General features: G+C 35.0%; 6 protein-coding genes across 8 annotated transcripts; 2 read left to right on the plus strand and 4 right to left on the minus strand.

Moving 5' to 3' along the window:
* Nucleotides 1-3,531: 3,531 nt before the first annotated feature.
* On the minus strand, nt 3,532-7,473 carry LOC127243622 (uncharacterized). 2 transcript variants are annotated; one of them, XM_051263727.1, is made up of 3 exons: nt 6,159-7,473; nt 3,871-4,535; nt 3,532-3,747 (listed from the first exon to the last, which is right to left on the minus strand). In XM_051263727.1, exons 2-3 carry the CDS (start codon nt 4,518-4,520, stop codon nt 3,639-3,641), a joined length of 759 nt encoding a protein of 252 aa, XP_051119684.1. In that variant the 5' UTR covers nt 4,521-4,535; nt 6,159-7,473; the 3' UTR covers nt 3,532-3,638. The 2 variants fall into 2 exon arrangements, with proteins under 2 accessions (XP_051119684.1, XP_051119685.1); XM_051263728.1 differs by lacking the exon at nt 6,159-7,473 and having other exon boundaries at nt 3,532-3,773; nt 3,871-4,760.
* LOC127243566 (RING-H2 finger protein ATL29-like) lies at nt 6,176-7,075 on the plus strand. Its single transcript, XM_051263652.1, has one exon. It carries the CDS (start codon nt 6,176-6,178, stop codon nt 7,073-7,075), a length of 900 nt encoding a protein of 299 aa, XP_051119609.1.
* A 134-nt stretch (nt 7,474-7,607) lies between the features above and the next one.
* On the minus strand, nt 7,608-10,818 carry LOC127243620 (heat shock factor protein HSF8-like). The gene is made up of 2 exons (XM_051263725.1): nt 10,285-10,818; nt 7,608-9,123 (listed from the first exon to the last, which is right to left on the minus strand). Exons 1-2 carry the CDS (start codon nt 10,561-10,563, stop codon nt 7,846-7,848), a joined length of 1,557 nt encoding a protein of 518 aa, XP_051119682.1. The 5' UTR covers nt 10,564-10,818; the 3' UTR covers nt 7,608-7,845.
* Nucleotides 10,819-11,152: 334 nt separating this feature from the next.
* LOC127243623 (protein SAMBA) lies at nt 11,153-14,058 on the minus strand. The gene is made up of 4 exons (XM_051263729.1): nt 13,892-14,058; nt 13,224-13,395; nt 12,478-12,588; nt 11,153-12,011 (listed from the first exon to the last, which is right to left on the minus strand). Exons 2-4 carry the CDS (start codon nt 13,375-13,377, stop codon nt 11,974-11,976), a joined length of 303 nt encoding a protein of 100 aa, XP_051119686.1. The 5' UTR covers nt 13,378-13,395; nt 13,892-14,058; the 3' UTR covers nt 11,153-11,973.
* A 404-nt stretch (nt 14,059-14,462) lies between these two features.
* On the minus strand, nt 14,463-18,368 carry LOC127243621 (syntaxin-22-like). The gene is made up of 7 exons (XM_051263726.1): nt 17,843-18,368; nt 16,627-16,720; nt 16,210-16,340; nt 15,594-15,668; nt 15,286-15,443; nt 15,100-15,200; nt 14,463-14,804 (listed from the first exon to the last, which is right to left on the minus strand). Exons 1-7 carry the CDS (start codon nt 18,028-18,030, stop codon nt 14,739-14,741), a joined length of 813 nt encoding a protein of 270 aa, XP_051119683.1. The 5' UTR covers nt 18,031-18,368; the 3' UTR covers nt 14,463-14,738.
* A 2,518-nt stretch (nt 18,369-20,886) lies between these two features.
* Nucleotides 20,887-24,164, plus strand: LOC127243601 (binding partner of ACD11 1-like). Of its 2 annotated transcripts, none has more exons than XM_051263693.1 (5): nt 20,887-21,042; nt 22,496-22,599; nt 22,749-22,824; nt 23,165-23,248; nt 23,338-24,164. In XM_051263693.1, the coding sequence occupies exons 1-5, from the start codon at nt 21,037-21,039 to the stop codon at nt 23,911-23,913; spliced, it is 846 nt and encodes a 281-aa protein (XP_051119650.1). In that variant the 5' UTR covers nt 20,887-21,036; the 3' UTR covers nt 23,914-24,164. The 2 variants fall into 2 exon arrangements, with proteins under 2 accessions (XP_051119650.1, XP_051119651.1); XM_051263694.1 differs by having other exon boundaries at nt 23,341-24,164.
* The last annotated feature ends 476 nt before the right edge of the window (nt 24,165-24,640 follow it).

Below are 24,640 nucleotides of genomic sequence, written 5' to 3' on the forward strand. Positions count from 1 at the left end.
ATGGACTTCTGCCCACCTCTTTGTCCATGCATTTTATATATATATATATATATATATGTATATATTTGTAAAGAAGGGATCCGGACATCCAATCTAAAACTAATTGGTGATAGGTGCAGTGATCAGTATAATAGGGGAGTTTCCACGCATTTAACAATGTGGAACAATATTCAACAATATCTATATTGTCCATTAATTCATTTCATTTCTCAAGAAGAACAGTTGTTTAACTATACTTTGATTAAATAATAATTTTCATGTTAATTGTTTCAAACTTCTTTGTTGTGATATGTATTTAAAATATATATATATATGTGCATTTGTATATATTATAATTATAACATCAATCTTTTTTTTATATACTCCTTCAGTCCCTGGCTATCGTATCTCATTTTACTGTAAATACGGAATTTAGAAATTATAATTAGTAAATAATTAAAAATATTATTAGTAAAAATAGTTATCGTATAATAAAAATAATTTTGGATTAAGATTAAAATAACTAATTAGTCTCATTAAAATTTAAATTTTAAAATGAGATTGAAGTGTATAATTTTTTTCTATAAAAGAAAAGTGACAGAATAAATGAAAAATTGGACACAAGGGAGTAAGATTTATAGAGATTGTGAACTTAATTTAGTTTGATTTATATCCCACTATAAAAATGTGTGATATTTTAATGAAATGGAAATTAAATTTAGTTTAGTATTCCAATAATTGTAAGGCTATATAGTTTAAAATTTTAAAGTTCTAAAAGAAGATTGGAAAATTGGTAAAAAGTAACATTAAATGAAATGGAAAATTTTTTATTTATAACATTAAATGCAATTGATATTTTACTTAAAAAAATTAAAACTAACAAATAAAATATCTCACAACAAAGTTAAAATAGGAAAAATTAATTTTTAGTTATGTAACTTACCCTCTCTATCATTTTAGTAACTAGAGCACATAAACAAATACTACAATTTAAGTGGTATGTAAAATAGTAATCATATTTTTCAAAATGATTTTTTAAATTTTAAATTAAATTTCTTTATTTGTAATTTGGAATACTTCCTCTCTCCATGGTATCAATATATTTATTTATGGTTTTTACATAAATTTTAAATATTAATATTTTATATTTATATTTTTGCTTCTTTGTTTCACTCGCCTAGTGTGACTTGTCTTATTAGACATATTTTGCAGACTATTAGATTTGATCGAAAATTTATCAGAGCGTACTTGTTGAGTAGCGACTGCAGTTCTCATGTTATCAAAAGTAAATAAATTATGTTAATAACTCTATTTGCAATAATAGGTAAGAAATAAGAGTATTTTAAAAATATATATATTTAGGGTGACCACAATTACTCAAAAATGAATAAATTGATTTCAGAGATATCAACATGAAAAAAAAAAAAAAAAAATCTAAATTGTTTACAGGTAGATTGAGTGATTGAATCAAATATTTTTATGACATATAAATCTACAACTATTACTCTTTAATTGCGTTTTAGGTAATTTTTTTATTGAACCTAATAGCATACAAATTAGATTAACAGGCAAGATCAAGAATCATCGAAAATTTTTGAATTTATTATCTCACAATTACGAATTTACATTTCAAGTTCACCCTTCAAGTCCAATTTTATTAACTTTTTAATGTGGGGGGTGGTGTTGGCCTCATTTTATTGTCATCAATTTTGGTACTTTAGAAAAACAAAATTCCAAGTTGGACACATTATATAAAGCATGTGGCCTTCCAATTGAAGGTTTGTTTATTTGTGTTTATTTATATTTATTCTATACTACTATTAAAGTTATTAATTTTTTAAAAATAAAAATAAATACTGCAGATCTAATTCTAATATATATATATATTTTTCATTTAAAGCACAATTCCAATCACTTTTTACTATCAAAACTGAAATACAATAAAATCATAAAAACCAAGCAATATCAAACACATTTTTTAGATATTTCTTAAAAAATCACACACACACAAACAAAAGAACATATAGAGAGGAAAATATTGACAATATTTTCTTATTTAAAGAAACAAAATACTCCCTCCTTCTGTCCCTTAACAATCTATCTAATTTTCGTCCGTCCCATAACAAAGTATCCATTTTCTTTTTTAGTAATTGTACTATCTACCTAACATTACAAATATCCTTCCAATTTATAATATATTACACAAATGTCATTACCTTTATATTATACAATACTAATATTTCTAAAATTCTGTGTAAAAAGCAAATGGATATATAAATATAGGACAGAGGGAGTAATATTCCTTAGAAAATGGACTCCAAGATATTTAAAATTTTAAAGTTTGAATTTAGTCTTCTACAACTCATCATTAGAAACAAAAGCTTCATTGCATATATTGTTTGATGTTACCACATGTGTTATTTTAAGAAAGTTGATATGCTAAATAGTCATAAAAATATATTCATTAGGGTTAAATGAATCTTTTTAGCATTGGATGAAATATTTGTGACAATAAATAATAGTCACACTACGGCCCAATCTATTTTGGCCCAATTTTTAATATCTTCTAAATGTTTAATTTATTATTTTTGAATTTATAATCTATTTTTCATTCAATTTTATATTTACTTTTTTTTTTTATATTGTCAGATAAAAAAAAAAATTGTTTTGTATTTTAGCAAAAAATTATATATATTATTATTATGGAATGGACTAAAAACGATAAAAACTGACAAAATATATACTTTTACATGGATGGACGAAGGATATTATAATTTTATCATCAGGAAATTAGCTTTATAATTTAAAATTTTTTGGAATATTGAAATGAGATAGATGGAAATTGATTAAATGAGTAGCAAAAAGAAATGCTCGACGAGAGGCTAATTGAACCGCAACCGGAACGAATTCAAGAGTTAGGCGAGCATCTTCATCGGCGGAATGGTAAATAAAAATGACCATTGCCCTTAATATTTTGACAAAAAAAATGTAAATTTATACCATAAAAAGAATCAAGAAAAAATATATATGTGTATACGCCCGATAGTATATAGTAACACCTTGTTTACTTTAGATTTATATCTACATCAATAAAGTCCATTAATTCATGACTTTAAGTTTATATTGCATCAAATTGATATGGTGTAAAATAATTGTTCCTCTTTTTTCTTTTTTATTTTTTATGATGTGAGAATCCGCAGCCATTATCCGAAAGTGCGCACTGGGTTAACCCCCGACCGAATCTAATACCCTGTAAACCAGGCCCGACGGAAAAGTCACACTAGGTAAACCATGTGTGACAGGTGACCGAAGCGTCGGGTATATTTTAAAATTATTTTGTCAAAATTTAAAGAATTGCTTGATAGTATATTTTAATGGTTTAATAATTGGCATGAGTAAACCCAATGCATCAATACAAGTGACCATAAATATTATGCAATGGCAGAAAAATATAATATACACGATGGAATTTTTTTTTTTCATTTTTCATTTTTTTCATTTTTTTTTTTAGGTATATAGACTTTCTTCTTTTTTATTTTTAATACAACTATGTTATTTCCAGTAAATACACAAAATAGAGTATTATATTTAATAATTATTTTACCAAAACTTACAAAAGCATATATGTTCGTGTTATGTATATATACAGGAAATGAGTGTTAAAAAGCTTGTACCATTGCTGGAATGGCTACAACATCTTCTTTCTCTTCTTCTTCGTCATCTTCTTCAGCTTCCCACATGAAATGTGCATACGATCCCAATATTGTACTGTAAAATTAACCACCACACCCATTCTAAATTTAATCAATTAATTTCTTCATCAATATATATATTATTTTAATATCTATAATTAAATTAAACTGTTATGCATATCTATATGTATATATATACCTGTCGTTAGGGGAGGCTTGGAGGGCCTGATTGAAGTAAAAGGAGGCTCGGGTCCGGTCCCTCAGGGTCTGCCACGTCAGCTTGGCGTAGAGACAGAGAAGGTCACCGTCGGGGGGCCCCGACAAGATCGCCCTCTCATAAAACTCCGCCGCCATGGCCGCGTCCTTCTCCACCTCCTCAAGGTACTGTCCGTAGTTTCTCAGCAACAGACAGTTCGTCGGATCCGCCCTCACCATTTTCCGGTAGTACTCGCCTAGACTCCGCCGATCATCTCCGCCGCCGCCGCCGCCGCCGCTTCGATTTCCTTGCTGGCGGTGGTTGTTGTTGTTGTTCGTTCCTCCGGCGGCGGCGGCGGCGGCGTCTTCGTCTTCGTCTTCGATTACGCGCGGCACCGTGAAGGATCGTGATCCCAGGGTAGCGCCGCCGATGCTGCTCCGCCGCGCCGAGGTGTGGATGAGATCGGGCTCCGACGAGGTCCGCCGGATGCTCCGCCGAGACATCTGGGAAAGGATCCTTGGGAAGGAGGCGCCGCTCCTCTCGGCGGCGGCGGTCGGATCTTGGAACGAGAAGGAGGAGCGGCGAACCGGGGGCGACGATGGCGTCTGGACCGGAATCGAACCGGAGCCGGTTCGGAATGGGAGAGACTCCATATTTTTAAGTTTGAGCTGAATTCGAAGTCAATGAGTGTATATATACATACATATAGAGAGAGAGAGAGAGAGAGAGAGAGGGGGGGGGGGAAAAAGGAGTCAGGTTAGAGTGGTAACTACGCCCCACGTGGCATGGTGCGCACGTGACTGGCCACGACGGCGTGAAAACGGTGAGCCAGAGCCAGCCGACAACGTCACGGGGAAACCGCGGCGCCGTCGAGCCACGTGGGCATTATGGGCAAAAGCTTTTTGACGGACGTCTCCGTCACCGTTTGAAAATTCTATTCCATCAATCCTCCATGTTAAATAACGGGGTGTGCTCGATCAATCTTTTAATTTAAGATTTTTTCTATGATGTATGAAATAGTAATATAAGTAAAAGACAGAGCTTCGAATTTTATCAGATGAATTTTTAAATTATAAATTGAATAGTTAAAAAAATATTTATTTTATTATTATAGGTTCTTAGTAATTTAGCATATTGGATGAATCTTGTTCATCGTGTTAATAGTATTTCAAATATGAGTAGAAATCAAAATATAAATATTAATTTACTACACTAACATTGATCTCAGCACAATATAATAAAATATATTTATAAAGTATAAATCATCAACACATTTTTCAATAAATCCAAAATTTGTATTTATTTTTATGTTTTTTCAATGTATTATAACCTAATACTAATATTTAAAAGAAATCTCCATTCCGAAGCCATCATAGTGAACAGAAAGAGTTACCTTGGAAATAGGCATCATTGATGGCCTCATGTGATGGCCACGTGAATATCCTTCTTATCTGTGCATGAATTGATTCCTTCATCTATTCACTTTGGCTCTCTCTTTTTGTCATACTTATTATTTTATTATCATAATCATAGTTGTAAGTTTCGACGATTTTACTATTTTGAAGTAAAAAGATAAATAAATATAACATTTACAAATATATGAAATGTATCTATAAGTAATACTTGTGATGCAAAGACAAGAAGGATAATAATAATTATATATAATATAATGTAATATTTAGTTTTATTCAAAATATAACACTTTAAATTTATATCTATTTAAAATATTATACCAACTACATTTTATAGTATATTCATTAAAAAAATTGCAAGAAAGCACACCCCTAATGTATAACTACCATTATTGAAATTTATACTACTTTTATAAGTGAAAAATAACCTAATATCAGCTAGAGTATCATAAATACATCCCATAATGTCACACTAACACTAGAAAGACATCATTGCCAAGCCAAACTTAGATAAACTACTAAAAATGACTCCCATGTAATGTAATAAAAACAAACAAATAAATATTAAATTAAATTAAATTAAAATTTCTGTTGGAATATACTCTCACCCTCGCCCTACTTTGTGGGGTATATCACACACTTAACCAATGTTTCCCCTTCATTTTCTCACCCCAACAAGACACCTAAGTTCTGTGCAATCTTCAACTCCCAACCAAAATTCAAATTAAAATAAAATTTTAAACGGAAAAGACAACACATTCTTCAGACACCCAAAAACACAAACAAGTTTCAATCTTGTTAATGCTCTCAAGAAAACCTTCTTTGGCCAACATTACCTCCTGTTGGCACCTTACCCTATATAAAACTTTTTCTTTTTACCTTCTTCAGGGACTGCAATGTCAGACAGATCCACCCAATCTTCTCCGCTGCCGCCGGTGACGCCAAGAATAGGGCCGCCGCAATTTACATACCCACCGCTAGCCATCATCCTCACGATCATCCTCCTCCTACTTTTCTGCGTGGGATTCTTCTCCATATACTATTGTCGATGTCTCCTGGACAATGCCCTTATCAGTTTCCATATCCGGCCTCGCCGGCCCACGCAGGCTGCAGTGGCAGGGAGAAGAGGGCTTGACCCAAAAATAGTAGAATCCTTCCCGACATTCGTCTACTCGAGCATCAAGGATTACTGGAAGGAGAAATATGGCCTTGAGTGCGCCATCTGCCTGGTTGAGTTCGACGAGAGCGATGTCCTCCGGCTCCTGACAACATGTTACCATGTTTTCCATCAACAATGTGTTGACCTCTGGTTGGAGACTCACAACACATGCCCTGTCTGCCGGAGGAAGCTCGACTGCACAGGGGAGTCGCCTACAAAATCACCCTCAAGAACGGTGCAAGAAATCAATCATAACCAGGGCAACAACAACAATGACAACGAGGAAGTCAGCATCACAATTAGGGATCACGATGAGGAGGATAGAACGAGGGTGGATGAGAAGGGGCAACGGGTTGCCCTTTCTGGGAGTGACAAACAAGGAGAACACAATGACTCTCAACAATGTAGTAAGATAGAGAAGCTTTCTAGGTCAAATTCAACAGGGCATTCGGTAAGTATTAATGTAGAAGATAGGTTCACTTTGAGGTTGCCTGAACATGTAAAAACTAATCTTATTAAAGGACACAATCCTAGCAAGAGTTGGAGCAATTTTGGGAGTATAAAAGGCATGGGCAACAATGGCAGAGATGTTGATCTCGCCGAGCCTTCAGGTGAAGACAGCAACAGCAAAGTTTAGATGTCTTCTTAGTTGTGGTTTTTGTCTTTTTGTAGGAATCTCTTAAGGATGGAAGATATTTGCATATTTTGAAATTAATGTCTTTTATGTTTCACAAACAGAACTTAAAGATGAAAGACTTATAAAGGTACCTAAGAATCAATTCCCCGTATCCAGTGAACTCTAAGTGAAGTTTGTAAAATTATGTCCGGCAAGAAAAAGCATCTAAAAGCAGCTTTTCAACCAATTTCAAATCAGAATCAATGTAACATCCACATACTTATCCTCAACCTGACAACATTCAAATATTCTCAAAGGCCATAAAATCACCCAACAAGTTTCATGCAAGCATCAATTAACTCAGGAAAGAAATAATAACATGCTAAAGTTTCGACTTGGATAGCTATAAAGCATGACAAATAGGCTAATTAACAGCAGCATGACTCAAAGGGTGATCGCAAACAAGTTTGTACCTTCAGATGGTGTGAATGTCAATGTGGAAACTCACAGCATCCACAATATTAAAACAGTGGAAGGAATATGCAAAGAGGGCTGATGAAAAACATATTAACTTCTGAATATAAAAGTTAGGCCACCAGCGATGGCAACCAAGACAAACTTATCAGGATTACAACATTACTAGAATTATGCGGGGGAAAAACATCATACGCTTAATAAATGTAAACTAACCTGACTTCTAATTAAAAAAGCTCCAACTGCTGTGTCATATCCAGACACTGAGATTCATACCTCATATTCTTCAATGGCTTTATTTCATTTTTCTTCCTGACTTATCTATTATGTATGGCATCTGATGAAAGAAGCCCCATCTGCTCTGTAAGCTGCACCATATGCTGGGCCTTGTCCCATCCATTTGCTGATTGCTGTGTTTCAATTCCCTCTTGAAGATCATCAATCGTGCTGGAGTCAGTCTCAACTGGAGATGAGCTCTGAAGGAACTTCTCCCAGAAGGGATCGCTTACTCCAGGAAGCTCTGGAATCTCATCCAGTAAGGTGTCGTCCCATTCCATATGAGAATCGGAGGGAATCCCACCACCCATGTCGAATGGAATTTTGCCACCCACTGCCAAAGATGCAGGATCCATGAAAAGGCTACCATTTACTTCTGGTCCCAGGATATCAGCACTAGTTTCGGGCACCATTTGAGAGAGCTCCGGTATCATAGCTTCTGTTGATGGAAGGCTAACAGAAGGTGCTTCCTGAGTGCCAATAAGAGGGTTCCCTCCTAAAGCTTGATTAGTCACAGCTTCAGGAGGTGCTCCAATGCATGGTGATTGAATATCAGACGTTGTTGCAGTAGAACCAACACTAATTGAAGAACTTAACGGGGCAAACGATGGCCCAGATACAGGGGATACTTCTTGAAGTGTCACTCCTGTAACACGGTTTGAAGAACTCCCACAGTCCAATGTTGGAGAATTTGATGACCCATCACCAATCAAGAAACTATCAGAGTTGCTGAAGGTTTCTAGTATTGAAGGAGAATCTACTTTCATAATCTGCCTAAGCATAGCTTTCGCAGCCTCATTAATCAGTGGTTGGTACTTGATAATTTGTCCATCTTGTTGGCTGACAGCTCCATCGTCTGAAGAACCATCTTGAGTAAGTCTCCGCTTCTTGTTGCCTTCTGCTATACGCCGACTGCTATCATTTGGCTGCTGCATAATTTGTGCAAGAAATCCAGGACTGTTCACAGCCTTGGCCAAGAATGCCATCATCTGCTGTTGACGTTGTTCCATACCTTGAAGGCGTTGAACCATTGCTTGTAGTTGACTGTCGGTGGTCTGTTGCTGCTGCCTCAACCTTACAAGCTCCTGCATCAGCACATTCTTGTCCCTCTTAAGCCACTCAACTTCTTCTTCAAGCCCAAATTTCCCAACCTCAACACATGATGCAACTGCAGAACCCTGTCCATTTGGCTGCTGTGGCTGCTGTGAGTGTCCTTGAGCAGGCTTTCTACGATTGATATTTTTAAGCAAATGCTTTTGCCCTCTCAGGAATCCCTCATTTGCAAACTCCCAGCGATCTGGGTCAACTTTTCTGAAACCCTACACGGCAATCACACATCAAATTAATTACTTAATGAGAGTAGACCTACACAAGCATCCTTTCATTATGATGCCAAGTTTGGCCTCACTCACTTAGGTTGCACACCTGGAAGGAAATTAGGTAGAAAAGAAACACTAGACATACTCAATAGGCATATTTTGCAGGCTTAACAGATTCGACAAGGATCATTTTGAAGGGCCTTGTAGATAAAAATTTTCAGTAATTCGAAAAATCAGTTAAATTAACAAGGTGATTTATTTTGATGAAAAGAACTGCAGTTTTAATTAGCATTCACTTCAGTAATTGCTTGTCAACATGGTGTTCAGGTATATTAGGCTCATTTAATTGAAAGAGGGAATCAGAAAAGTCAACCTGAAATATAATGCAAGTTTTCCTTGCTTCCTGAAAGCTTGAAATGATAAGATAAACTACAGGTGTAACTATACTAGAGCTTTGCATAACAGGTTCGAAGAAACAAAGCTATGCATAACAGGTTCGTAGAAACAAAATGATAATAAATCTACTGAACCTTACCAACAACAACAAATGAAAAGCAAAGAAACCCAAATCCAAGTCCTATCTTCAATCAAACAGAACATGTTTTTCTGAAAGCCATCACTATAACCAGTTTCCAAAAGATGCTAAATCACTCCAAAATTTTAAAATTTCCACATCTAAAAGGTAGAGAGATCCTGCCAATACAGTACCATCACTGCTTCATATAAGATCGAACCAACAAAAGATGGAACCTTGACTAAATCCTGATCTAACTTAAATCATCCAAAACTGAACTAGACTCCAATCTCAAAAAAATCAAAATCCTACAATATATACATATATATTTATATATATATTGCTAATATCGTCCTCAGCCTCAACCTACAGAACTAAGGGAAAATCAAGCTCTTCTTCTTACGAGCTAAATAAGAACAATCAAATTGCCAACATCACCAAACAAAAACTCAGCTCTCAGAATTAAATATAAACAAACAACAAATAACAGCAAAAATTCCAATTTCAAAGACAAAAAGCCTAATAACTATCTAGCAAGCACTCAACATTCAAAGTAAACATCATCCCAAAAAATACCTAAAATGGTAAGGAACCAAAAAACCAGTAACGAAAGCGTCAAAAAGATAAGCCGAGAATAAACAACATACATAAGTATTGAGCTGACGAACAAAGCTGGAGAAATTATTGTGCTTGAAGTACTTGGGCAGCAAGTCTCGAGCAAACTCCGCTGAATCCCACACGATGAAGCTGTTGTTAGCGGGACTCCACGACACTATCTTGTCAGACGCGGGGTCATCCACCATATCATAAGTCTTAACCAGAAACGGCGGCGGAGCATTCGCCGACGGGATCGGAGCCGGCTGCGGGACAGCCCCTCCGCCCTCGCCTCCGCCGCTATTAACGCTAGAAGCAGACGACGCCTCCATGATTAAATAGTAGTACTACATTTAAGTAACCAAAGATTCGGTCGATTTGATTACACGCCGCGGATTACAAGAAGTGCAACAAATTCCTGATGTAGTGGGGTTTTGGATTGGATCATCAGAATTTGGGCAGAGTGATTGAATTGAAGTAAACTAAACCCTAAGATTTGGGGAAGAAGTGTTTTTGGGAACCCAACCCACAGGGAGAGTGGCTGTACGGTTACGCCGAACAACGAACTTTAACGGGGCGAGCAAATACAGACACGTGTGCTAATGGAGCTTTAATGATACGACCATATTGACGCTACTTTCCCTTTTAATATTTTCTACTATATCTGTTAGTCTTTTGTCCTTTTGTTTTTTTGGGTCCAAAAATATTTCATAAGAAGATTATAATGTTTTATTATCAGATTAATTTTAAAATAAAAAAAGTATAAGTTTATCCAAGTTATATTGTATATAAAGTAAATATTTTAAATTTATTGCAATTATATTACGGCATATTTTAATTAATTTTTATAATATATTTTTGTTTATATGTTCAGTCAATAATGCATAACTATAAGCAGTATTCCCTCGCGTACATACAAAATTATTCATTTTTTTTCCTTTTTTTTTTTTTATTTTACCTAATTTCCGTGTTTAAGAGTAACATAAAATGTTTATCCGAAACAGAAAAAATATTTATCTTTTATATTATATTAAAAATATAATTCTTTTATATTTATAACAAGACATCATTACTTATTTAAATTAGAAGACATGTGTATGGTTAATTATCTTATTTATATTTTGCCCATGATTAGATAGGCTCTTTTATTCATATAGAAACTATGATTGTTGCCCCCTCCAACCCTCCAACTCACCCTTCATCTCATATAAGAATTTTAAAACTGATTTATCGGGGACAGTTACCGTACTGATTAAATATAAATTTTATTTAGCATAAACTTTCCAACATCCAAACAAAGTAGGATCATATGTAATGTAATTCAAAATAGTTCGACATAAATCCTCAAGCGACGTGTATTGCTACACTTGACGCGAGAACAACCGGACGGCACAATAGTGCCAATCCTAAAGTGCTCATGTCGCAATGTCGAATAGCAACAAAATAATGCATATCGGTACCTAATCAAGGACCGTTTCGATTTTGAAAGCATTCAGTAATATAGGCAAGAGCATAAGCAAAATACAGTTTCTACTACTGATTTTAAGCATTTTCGATCTAGAAAACACACTGTAGGTGTGGCAATGCACATATGGACCCAAAAAATGAAAATTTAACCAAGAACACACCTGAAACCGAGATTGTGCAGCTCGGAAAACAGGTTTAAGGTAACCAAGCAGACCAGAAAATATGGATAAAAGTGATCGAGATTGTACCATTATTTTTGTGAGGCTGTGTACTGACTATTTGTCATTTCGGAACTCCTGTGCTGGAAGATCACCTGTTGCAATAATCCAAGTTTGTTACAAGCATATTCAGACTAGAAGGATTACACAGCTCAAACCATCGATGAAGGTCGTGATCGCCAAGTAAATTGATCAAACGACATGATTAGGTGTTCGTTTCTATTGCAACCAAAAAAAAAAAAGTGTTTATTAATACTACTTGATTGTACTCTTTCGTTCCAAAATTTCGGCTTCATTTCCTCCATCAAATACACGTTGTAAATATGATTGTATTAGCAAAAATATAAAACTGGAATGTACAATCAATTGTATTTCAACCACCTATTTTATGAACCCAAATCATACCGAAATTACAACAACAGTTACCACTGGGATTTCACATCTAAAAAATAAAACAAGGGGGATTTCATAGCGAAAATGATCGTTGGATCTCAGAAAAGAACTACTAATGTGGATGTTTGAATCACAATATTATCAGATTCAATAATTTTAATAACTTACGTGGTTTTGAAATCAAGTGAAAGCGGGATCGTGGGCCATCAAACATCCAGCTATCTTCATCCAGGGACTTGACCTCCTTATTGAGCTTCTCCATTGAATCAGCTTTCAGAGCTGCAAAAATACCGCACGTCTTTCACATTGTCCTTTTCCAAAAGCATCAAGACACAAGCACGAAGAATTAAGTGTATCACAGTGTTGAGCATAATACAATAATGAGAAAAGGAAAAAATATATATATATGAAAATTGATTATTGAATTTTGAGGCACGGGCACTACGAGAATGCACCAAACCAAAAAAAGAACATGAAGATTTGAAGGCATAAATGAGTCGAGCTAATCAAACCATACTCAATCATTTGAGTTTTATAACTACATTTGAAATCTTGATAAAAACTTAATAGTGGACTGAAACAACGCAACACTTGGTCATCATCTACCTAGAGCTGCTAATAGCTAACATTCTCGATGTAGATCAAACCAGGCACACAGTTTTACACTTCTACTCAATACTATGGCTCATCTCTAACATGAACAAGGAATGCAGACCCAAATTCATGCCGTGAACATCTAAAACCTATTCCCTCGTCAGCTCATTCACTCCATTAATTCAGGCAACTCTATAGTGATAAGTACAGAGATTGAAACTTGCATTATGAAACCACATGGAAGTTTAACAGGACAGGAAATGTAAGAGCATTGATGCAGGAGGAATAATTATAAATTTTAAAATTGGCGAGTAACAAACCGAGCATGGCCTGATCCTTGCGATCTTGAAGGGTGAGTAAATTGACATCTGCCGCCGCCAACGCCAAGCCGTGATGCAAATGATGGTCATCGTCGCCCGTCGAAGAAGATGCTGCTGGCACTCCCGCTGCTGCCGACAAGCTCCCGCCGCTCATTGCATTCGCTTAAATTATCTAGCAACTCAACATCAATGTCAATCTCCCTAGTAGCATAGTACTACTGAACTTTCTCCTTTGAGCAAAAAGGGTATGGAAGCGAAGAAATGACCATTCAGTTCAGGTCACAAGCTAATAAATGGTCCTAGTATATGTGAATCTTGCTTTAGCCTTCACGTGAACCCTAGACTCGTCTCGATAATGCAATTAATGGCAATCAAATCAAAGAAAAGCAACAACATAGCAGGTTCATTTTCAAGTGATTCTAGCAACCAAACAACCGCATAAATAATTCTTCCAAATCATTCTCCATCCCCGCAATTCACTTGAAATCAGAACTATTACCCGCACCTTATAAATGAAATCGAAAATCACAAACCAAAAAAATTCACCATAATCAGTAAAATCTGGAACCTACTCTACATCCACAAACCATACACAGACAAACTTGAATCAGCTCACACAAACAAGCGCACCGAACAAAACTTTAAAAAATAAATAAATTTCTACTCACCGATCTGCTACTTGAAATTAACAGTAAAAGGGTATGGGAATTGAGACGAATGACGGGAAAAGGAAGCTGAGGCGGCGGCGGTGGAGCGGCGACGGCGTGGTGTGGAATATACAAACCGAACGATCAAATTCAAAAACTTTTATTAGTATTATTTTCCTTTTAACATTTTGGGGTTTCTTATTTTATTTCTACAGCCCGATGGACGGTGGGGATCTCTCCGATAGGCCCTACCATTATTATAACGGCTCCGATTAAACATTTTTTAATGGAATATTTAGTTGAATGTACTGTAATTTAGTATATACTAGTTTTTGAGTAATTTAAGAATGTACTGTAATTTAGTATATACTAGTTTTTGAGTTATTTAAAATTAGTACTATAGCATGTAATGTACGAAATATTTTAGTTATTTTTATTTTATTACAAAAATATAAAACAAATACGACAAAAAAAAAAAAAACATACTGTTAAAAATATTTACAGAACACAGCTAACTACACAAGAGAATCCCATCTCACACAACTGAGTATGAAATGTTAAAGGAATTAAAAATATAGTTTGGACATTGAAATGAACATAACACTTGTAGATAGATAGAAATCTTGAAGAAGAAACAATCATTCCACCACAATCAACAACATTAACACCCAAACCAGGATGCAGTATTTACAAGATGAAATCAATAGAATACACCTTAACACATACGTAATTTTGCCTCGCCCCGCCCCGATGAAATTGACGCATAGTTCATTCGAAAAGCAACGTGCTTCAAAGAACCACATTGTCTACCAGATATTGCTAAAGCCCTCAAAAACCACGAAGAACATCAACACACAACGGTAAGCTTTCAAGCAGCAAGTACTATTATCACTATGAGAAGAACGATCCCGAAGATCACTAGTAGTAGGCAAGCCTGCAGTGAGAAAGGTGAATATGAGATGTCTGAGTGAGAGGAATCTGAATTCACAACTTGTGCTCATAAACATTACATTTACTGTGCAAATATTCAATCAGATCATAAATCATCAAAATTACCATTTTATAAAGCCCCCGATATATATAATTCTAGATTGTGTAGTGCTAAGAGACCTATCCCCTAGTTATTTTATTCTTCATTTTCATCGTGGCAGAATAAACCCCTTTTTCTTCAAACCAATAAAAAAATAAAAATATCTGAAACAAGCGAAGTAGATGCGCCAACCACTCACCAAAGAAGAATTTGACTTCTGGGTTTTAGATGCTTTGACGAGTTGGGATTTTGCCTGAGCAGTTGCAGCATGAGAACCCTCAATATTCGAGCCAATATCATCTGTGTAGGGGCAGATGGTATTCATGTTAGAATGATGTAAAGAGGATTGTCTTATCATCTGTAGAGGAAAAAGTTACTGTCTTACCGATCATAGTTCCTTGCTCATGAACAAGCACAGCAAGGTCCTTGAAAATCTCATTCACTTCACCAATTTGTTGCTGTATTTCTTGTATTCCCTGCTCCCTTTCCTCTATGATGGCCTCGTTGAAAGCAATCTCATTGTCCAGCAGCAAAACCTCCTGCCTGCAGCACAAACACGGAAACATCAGTAGACATATTTAAACAAAACAATACGGAGGCTACAGTTGCTAAAAGAATAAATTTGGCTTAATGTATTTATTGCTATCTATTAGTTACTACAATCGCACATGGTGCATTACCATACTCTAGTACCTTTTCGTTTCCATAAGAAGAGCTTGTTGTTCGGGGTTTTTGTCTCCATTTCGCTCCATATCACCAGGTGAGTAACTGCAGGAGAAATTAGTCCACAAGATGATCATTCCAGACACAATTTAACAATAGCGATAAAAGTGGTTCACCACTCAGCATGGATAGAGGAAACTCACATTTCAGTTTTCTACTGCCTGAAAAGGTGAAAGTTGTTTTTCTTTACTTTATCCAATTACAATTATTAATTCGCATTTCTTACTCTCCATAAAATGCACGCATGTGTGTGTGTATGTTTTTTACTTGTATAATTACTTTCTACACATTTTTTTATGATAGCAACAGATCAATAAATTCCACATGACCACATCTCAAATCTTCATCATATAGAAGATATATTGATGCCGCATCAACAATAACAAGATACAAAGACATAAACTAAGACAATAACCACTCAATGTTCACACAATGAAAGTACAGAACCGAAAACCAAAGACAAACCAAACAACTATTCAGCAACTTTGTCCTCTTATAAATTTATATATGTAGCCTAGCCAATAGGAAACCAGAGTGGGTAAAATTCCCACAACTGAAATTTTTAATGTTGTATAGAATATATTACCCAGAAGCTGCTTGGGCAACAGGACCATAAGCTGTCTCCCGCTCAGCAGCAAGCCGTTGAGCCTTCTGAAACTCCTTAAGAACTGCTTGAAAATCTTTTGCAAGTTTAGCATCCGTAATTTTCTTACTTGCCTGCATGAATCAGAGAGAAAATCATGGTCAGCCATCACGTTTGAGCTGCATAACAAGTAGAGTTCAAACATCATGTAATCTGCTTCATAAATTTGTAACTAAAATCACAAATACAGTCCACTAGAATAGTCTTGGTTTTCAAATATAAACGGCAAAACATTTTTGCTGGATAACCAAAATCCCAGGCAACGTTTGTATGAATGACAAATCTCAGGTGATCAAATGTGAGAAAAAATTTAAATAGAAAATTTTCAAAATCAACAAATAAACATTGAAGTGAACTTACACTGACTTCACCCCGATGATCAGATTCACTAGCTTGCTTGAGTTTAGCTGAAGTATCTTTCACTAACTGCCCAATATGCAATCGAGTTTTATGCCTGTGCATAACCACCATAAGTTTTGCAGGAGGTTTTTGTATATTATAACTAACATAAAGAAGAAAAAAATGCCTGCTTATAGAAGCAAATTGGCGTCTACAGTCACAACCGTACTTAATGCTTCAACTACGTTCAGTATTGTCAGCAACTAGCTCTTTATCTACCACTTCAAATGCTACTATATGCTCTAAAGCTACAAAATCGCCATAGCAGCATAGACCACCTACAAAAGATGGTTATGCAGAGAAAAATCTCTTACAAAGGTTCTACTACGATTCACATGGAAGGCTAACCATTTGCAAGCCAGACAAATACCCACCTACTCTAATACATTCACTTACTAAGAGGTGTCCACACTCTCCCCCATTTGAAACAGAAATCAGCAAAATATGACTGGAGTTAAGGTCCACCACTCAATCATCTTCTCCTTTCAAGCATCCTCACCACCGCACCTTTATGAATCCTCCTAAATGGTTATTGCAGACAGATCTGCTAGCATTATTGATGCCTAAGTGTTATCAGTTATTGCTTCAGCTTGCACACATGGAGGGCATACAAACCTCCACGATGGAAACAAGGCTATCTTCTAGGCTATCTCATGCTTTTCATAATAGGACACAGGCCAATGAATTTTTGCACAAAAAAAAAGGGTCTCTCACCATGACAAAACAGCCCTTAATTTAGGAGTAAGAGCTATGTATGTGCCGTGCACAATGGCTATTGCTTTTCTTGTAATGAGCCATTGTTTCAATAGACGACAAAGAACCTGCCGCTGCACCTACAATGCAATGGCTTGTGATGTTTTGCATTTGAACCATCAATTCAATGCAGTGTCCTAAGAATTCCATCATCAGCTCTCTAACAGATTAGTGACCAGAATTTGAACTCAAAATTGAGACACATCAGCATCTGCCCATTATTGCAATGTGTCAGCTCTCCTATTATCATCCACTATCTAATTTAGCTTACAAATGCCAAACTTCCTTCAAATGCATAGCAAGATTGCGCTATTCATAATCATAATCCACTAAAGTGCACTCAAATATTTATAAAAATGGGAAAATTATAAACCACAAGGAGGACAATAACAATAATTATTATTATAACACAAAGAAAACTAACAGCTTTTCCCGAAGCTCCGGCGTATCCTTAGGGGTGCCGAGAGTGTTGACAAGGCGCTGGAACGTAGACACGGCCGTGTTGATCTGGAATATTCCGGAAGCGACGGCCTGGGTGGGATCCTGCTTCCCATTCGCGTACCCCCTCCGCGAACCCATCCCGCGACCCGATTCAAGATCCTGAAAACTCATCCTTTCGCCCCTCTCGAACCGCGGAATCAAAACCCCCAGACCAGAATTCGACGATACAGCAACAAACCTAAAAAAGCCAGAAAACAATCAACCAAAATTGAGGACCGCAAAAACCCTAGAAAAAAATTGGTTTGGGAATCCTGCGGCGAAATTTGAGATCCCTGGTTGAACAGAGACAGCGTTGGGAGGGGTTGTGGAATTGGGGAGGAGATTGAGCACCAATCGAGGATGCAAGAGAGGAAAATTGGCGAAATTGACGGATTGATGAAGAAGGAGAAAGGAAGGAAGGAAGGAAGAGTTGTTTGGTAGCCCTTCCTTCTTTCCCTTATTTTTTAAAAATAATTAAAATAATTAAAATAAATAAATTTGAGGATAGGTTAGGGGAGAATAGGACACGCGTGTGGGGACCACGTCAGCATTTGTGGAGTGGAGCTATGCCGGCGGTTGTATTGTTTGCATCCACACGTGGCAAATAAATTTTGTTTTCGAAATTTTGAAATTAAAAGTGGTGGGAGGATATTTCTGTCAACAATAATTTTGGAGTTTGTTTGTTTGTGTTTTTTTTTAAATAATAAAATTTTGAATATAAGTAAACAGTTCATTTAATTTTCCAAATGATCAAATTCTAGATATTAACACAAACTAAAATAATTGGGTAGCGGAAAATTCTAGAGATTAAGATAATCTAAAATTATTGAGCAGCGGAATCTGTGTTGATCCGGCTAAGTTAATATGGTGCTGAATTAATCGGATCAAATATATATCACGTAACTATTATATATTTACACATATATATAGTACAATATATATATACAGGTTATAATATAGTATATGTTGAATTATAAATATATCGAGATATATATATATTTATATTGACTATGCTCGGATCAAATTTGATCCATGCCCAAATAATATTGTGGGATGAGAACCGTCCCAACCAAATGAAAGATTACAAGAGATAAAATGGTAAAAGGAAGATGTATAATTTAAAAGGCATGGTTACTTTTTTTAAAAAAAAAAAAAAAAAGAGTAAATAAATAAAATGACACCAGTAAGATACACAAAACAAAACTAATAGTAATCAAATCTTTAAATTACAAATCAACAACGTATTTTTAATTGAAAATGAAATAGTGTCTACAATATTAAGGTGTGTTTCTTTTAGGTTGGTGGTTTGAGAAAATTTTGATTTAAATTTAAATTTGATTTAAGATGTGTTTTTTTTTTTTTTTTTTTGTGTATAGGTTTGGTTTTAATTTTAAGTTTTGATATATATTAAATTTATATATTTTTTTTATGTGTGTATTAGTGCGAACTCCGCTATAAAAGAATATTTGAATTCAATATGATTTTATATTGTCTCAAAATTAAATATACTTATATGGTTCAAGCAACAAAATAATTAATATAAATTAGAAAGGTGATTAGATCTAAGAGTGCTACGTGAATTCACAATATTATTAACAATAAATCAAAATTCCAAATTTGTCATAATTTTAATGTTGTTCAATACGTGTATATATAAGAGTATAATGAAAGCAATGAGCGGTCGGAGTTTTGACGGGCCTAGCTTGCAGGGTATTAGGTTCGAACGGGAGTTTATCCGTGCGCACTTTCGGATAGCGGCTGCAGGTTCACATTGTAAAAAAAAAAAAAAAAGAAGAAGAAAAACAACAATAGCAATGATTTTTAATAGTAAAATGTTGAATTTGAATAGTTGTTTGATATGATATAAACAGAGGTTGATGTGATGTTTTGAATGTAAAATAAATTTGTAGTATAATATAAATAAAGAAAATAATTATTTGATATGATATTTTTTTTAAGGAACAAAAAAAATTGAACACTAAAAATTTATGGTAAATTTCACGGTAGAATACAGCCTTAAAATTACTTATAATTGTACTTTTGCTTGTGCATATGCCTATATTACCAAATATTTTCAAAATTGAGACAGGTTCTTGATTATTAATCAAAACTAATGCAAACTAAAAATATAGAATAGATTTGTTGGTTGATTTTCATTTGCAAATAAATAAATAAATTATATATAACTTTAATTTTTAAATGAGACTATCATTTACATCATCTAACATAATATTTAATATCCGTAATACTTTAAAGTTTTATGTAAATAAATCATTTACATCATCTACATAATTATTTTTAAGTAAATCTTAGTATTATAAAAATATACTCAAAAATATTCGCAAAATTTTTTTATTAACTTACAATAATTTAATTGAGGAACATTTTTTTGTTAAAACTGTAATTTGCAAAATTTTCAATAAATAACAATGCCAAATAGGTAAATCAAGATTAAGCAGTGAGACATTCCACGCTCGACGGTTGGATCCCAAATTCAATTTTGGATGGACACATGTGTGCATGTGTTGGGTAGCAAAAACAGTGCAAAATAGGCAATATAAACAATAAATGTTAATACTTAAAAACTATATGCAAATTTAGATAACATTCAACCAAATATTTTTCCTTTTAAACAAAATTTTAATTTAAAATAACTCAACTTCAACAATATTCACTAACGACGCACTTACTAGTCATTTAATTATTTTTTAAAATATTTTTATTTAAAATAAATTGACAAAATATTCGAAAAAAATTATTAATAACAGTTGTAAATAAACTATTTTAGTATGGACGACTCTGGGAACGTACCGCACACGTGATTAGGGAGAGAGAAATGGACGATTAGATTGAGATAGATTAGCATAATCCATCTGGGAAATCGCAGCCATTAAAATAATGGTAGGGCCTATCGAAGAGATCCCCACCGTCCATTGGGCTGTATCAATAAAATACTACATTAAGAATCCCCCAAATGTTTTTAAATTTGATCCTCCTTCAATTCAGTTCAGCCCGTCGGTTTGTATATTCTGCACCGTCAACGCTCCACCGCCGCCTCCTCCTCCACAAACTCCTTTCCCGATACTCGTCTCAATTTCCATACTCCTTTACTGGTTAATTCTTCAACCAGCAGTTCCCATGTCGGTGAGTGGAAATTTATTTATTTTTTGTTCTGGTTGCGCATGTTTGTGTATGTTTGGTTTGTGGATGTTAAGTAGGGTTCCGGATTTTACTGGTTTTTTTTTTTTTTTGGTTTGTGATGTTCGATTTCGTCGTGTATAAGGCGCTGGCTCTGTAGATTGAGGAGTAGTTCTGATTGCAAGTGAATAGCGGAGATGGAGCACGATTTGAAAGAAATATTGATCTGCACGTAGTGGCTTACTAGTTTGGTTGCTCGATTCACTTGAGCATGCTGTGTTGTTGCTTTTCTTTGATTTGATTGCCATTAATTGCGTTATTGAGACGAGTCTAGGGTTCACGTGAAGGGTAAAGTGAGAGTATCCTAATTGAAGTGACCAAGGCATTCACATCTACTAGGACCATTCATTAGCTTGTGAACTGAACTGAATGCTCATTTCTTCGCTTCCTAGTCGTTTTTGACCAAAGGAGAAAGTTCAGTAGTACTATGCAACTAGGGATCAGTTTGGGAGCCAAGGAAATCGAGTCTATTTTACATCTGTCTTTGGGACTCGGAAACCTTAGATTAAAAGAATTCGATGCTTATTTCTGGTAAATAAATCTAAAATATAGATTTCTTTATCTCCATTTCGATAAAATAAATAAATAAAAATTGGACAACACGTTCCTAGTCTTGTTGTAGTATTTGGTCAATCTTAAGGGGATTGGGTAGCTGAGTGAAGAAAGCAGAATAACTTTACCTTGCATGATTTGATGTGTAGTTCACTCAAATGTAAACTTTATATTTTTTAATATGTATTGATTTAAAAATTACTCTTTGGCATGGTAGGGCTAGGATTGTGTTTAAGCAAAACTGTAAAATTTTGGATTTTCTTAAATTTTTATAATGTATAACAATGAAATTAATCTGATCTTGTTATTACAAGACGATGCTATCTATGGAAGGGAGGTTGAGCTCCACATAATCTTATTTAAAAGCTCAAGTTGGGATGGAGTGTGGTTGCACCCCCTAGACATGCTCATTTGAGAGACTGATTTTACTTTTTGCTTTGTATGTTGGCTGGTTAAGTATCATCATGTTAATTGCAATTTCAGTTGTCTTTCAACAATTGTAAATTCATGTTTCTCTCGGTGAATAACAGTTGTATGTCTTTTGCATCACTCATATTGTGTTTGAGAACTAAGGTTAAGTCAAATTAGCAATGGCATAAATCAAGTACTTGTGTCAAACATACATTAGATCTAAATTACGAGATCGGTTTTCTGATTGGTAAGTCAGTGGTGCTACATGTAATATGATGTGTGCATGACCTGAATGATGTGGAGTTCTCTCTATGAATGTCTTTAATTGTGAAGTGCATATAATGTGTGTTCATAGTGTATTCTTATATTTTTAAGACCCTGGTTAGGTAGTCGTTTCTTGAGAAAGTAAGCCTAACTACTTGTATGGATGTTGTAGACAAGAACTGTCAAAGTTTGCAATCTCTCTTTGGGGGCATCTGAACGCGATGTGAAAGAATTCTTCTCATTTTCTGGTGACATTGAATATGTTGAGATGCGAAGGTTTGTCGGTGTTTACACTAATACATTATATACATATAAGATATATACCTATCCATACATATATATGTTCAGATATCCGTATTCCGTATTCATATTTGTATGTGCGTGCATGTATAATATATTTCAGCATGCTTTCAATGTGTATTTAGTGATACTGAACGATCCCAAGTTGCATATGTCACCTTCAAAGACGACCAGGGGGCTGAGACAGCAGTTCTTCTTTCGGTGATTCTCTCTCTCTCTCTCTCTCTCTCTATAAATAAGAAACAAATCCAACTCTATAATTTGGATACAATGAAACTACGGTTAATATTTGTAGTTGAACTTCAACAATGAGCATTTCATCACCTGTGACCTAGTTATTCATTGCATGACTTATTAACTTTATCGTTGTTACTCTGTAGCCCAATCCTTGTATCAGTGTATAGTAATTTTATTCTATTTTTTCACATCTTAAAAGGTACCATCGAAGGATGATTTATACCATCTACTTTCATTTTACCCTATAAACTTCCCGACCAGATAACCATTGATTTCTAATCCATCTTCCCTTATTCCGTTACAGGGTGCAACAATTGTAGACATGACTGTGGACATAACTCTGGACCCCGAGTACAAGCTTCCTGCCGCTGCTGCTACACCGGACACGGTAACAACTGACAAGTTCTTCAAATAAATTCCTGTGTTTTCTCGTTAATTACGGTGAGATATTAATGTAAATCATGCCCAAAAATCTAGCAGCCATCAGATAAAAAAACTGTCGGGGGTGAATCCGCCTTCCAAAAGGCAGAGGATGTCGTAAGCAGCATGCTTGCAAAGGGCTTCATCTTAGGTAAAGACGCTGTTAACAAGGCAAAGTCCTTTGACGAGAAGCACCAATTTACATCAACTGCGACTGCTAAAGTTGCGTCATTCGACAAAAAAATTGGACTCAGCGAGAAGATATCTGCCGGCACTTCCCTCGTGAATGACAAAGTGCGTGAAGTGGATGGAAAACTTCAAGTTTCAGAGAAAGCAAAGTCGGCATTTGCTGCTGCCGAGCACACGGTTAGCAGCGCCGGATCTGCAATCATGAAGAACAGGTATATCCTCACGGGAACTTCATGGGTGGCAGGTGCTTTTAGTCGTGTCACAAAGGCAGCCGGAGAGGTCGGCCAGAAGACAAAGGACAAAGTTGGAATGGCCGAAGATGAGCAGAGAAGAAAAATGGTGGATGACTATGCCCAAGTTCACTTATCCGACTCTTCAAAAGAGACGGAGTCGAAAGGGCAGCAGTCTTCCAAGCCTGCCCCTGCGCAGGGGCTAATTCTCTGATTCATCGTCTCAGGTATATATATATATATATATATATGCTATTTCAAAGATGTTCATGTCCTTCCTTCCTTATATATATGCACTAGTTTTTTTCTGATTTGTATGGCTATCAAAGTTTAGTATGTCTTGGCTGGTATGTTTATTTCTCCATAATATAGATGTAGACATAAATATGTCTTGGTCGTGGTTGAAATTGAAATCATAAACAGTGATATATGTTGTTGAATAAACGGTTTGTTGATTCTTCTTCAGCTCTGAGGTAGTTTGATTGATACTATAAGGTTTTTATTTGAGGTGCAGTCATCTTTGTGCATGGGAGGTTTTAGCTGTGTTCTTAATATATATATAAAAAAATCACATTAGATGTTTAGAATTTGTTTAGTTTTAATTTGAATTTCGATTTAAATAATATAACAAAAAAAAAAAAACTTTCTCAGTTAAATTTACTCAATTTTTTTTTTTTTTTTTTATGTTTATCAGTTAAATTTGTTTTATTACTAATTTTGACTAAATAAAAATATGAACATTCAATTATTATCGTTTATTTAGTATTTATTTTTAATAAATCTAATTCTCATTAAAATTACTCACATCCTTCGTGAAAAAAAAAAAAGAAGAAAAATTCACAACTGTGCTAAAATTATAAGGCGAAGGTATATTTTTACTAAAAAATCCAAACTAAGAACCAAAAAATTGAGTAGTATACATTCTAGTTTGAGGTTATGAC

Source organism: Andrographis paniculata, unplaced genomic scaffold (genome assembly GCF_009805555.1).
Source record: "Andrographis paniculata isolate CXL003 unplaced genomic scaffold, ASM980555v1 Contig95END, whole genome shotgun sequence".
NCBI classification, from domain to species: domain Eukaryota; kingdom Viridiplantae; phylum Streptophyta; class Magnoliopsida; order Lamiales; family Acanthaceae; genus Andrographis; species Andrographis paniculata.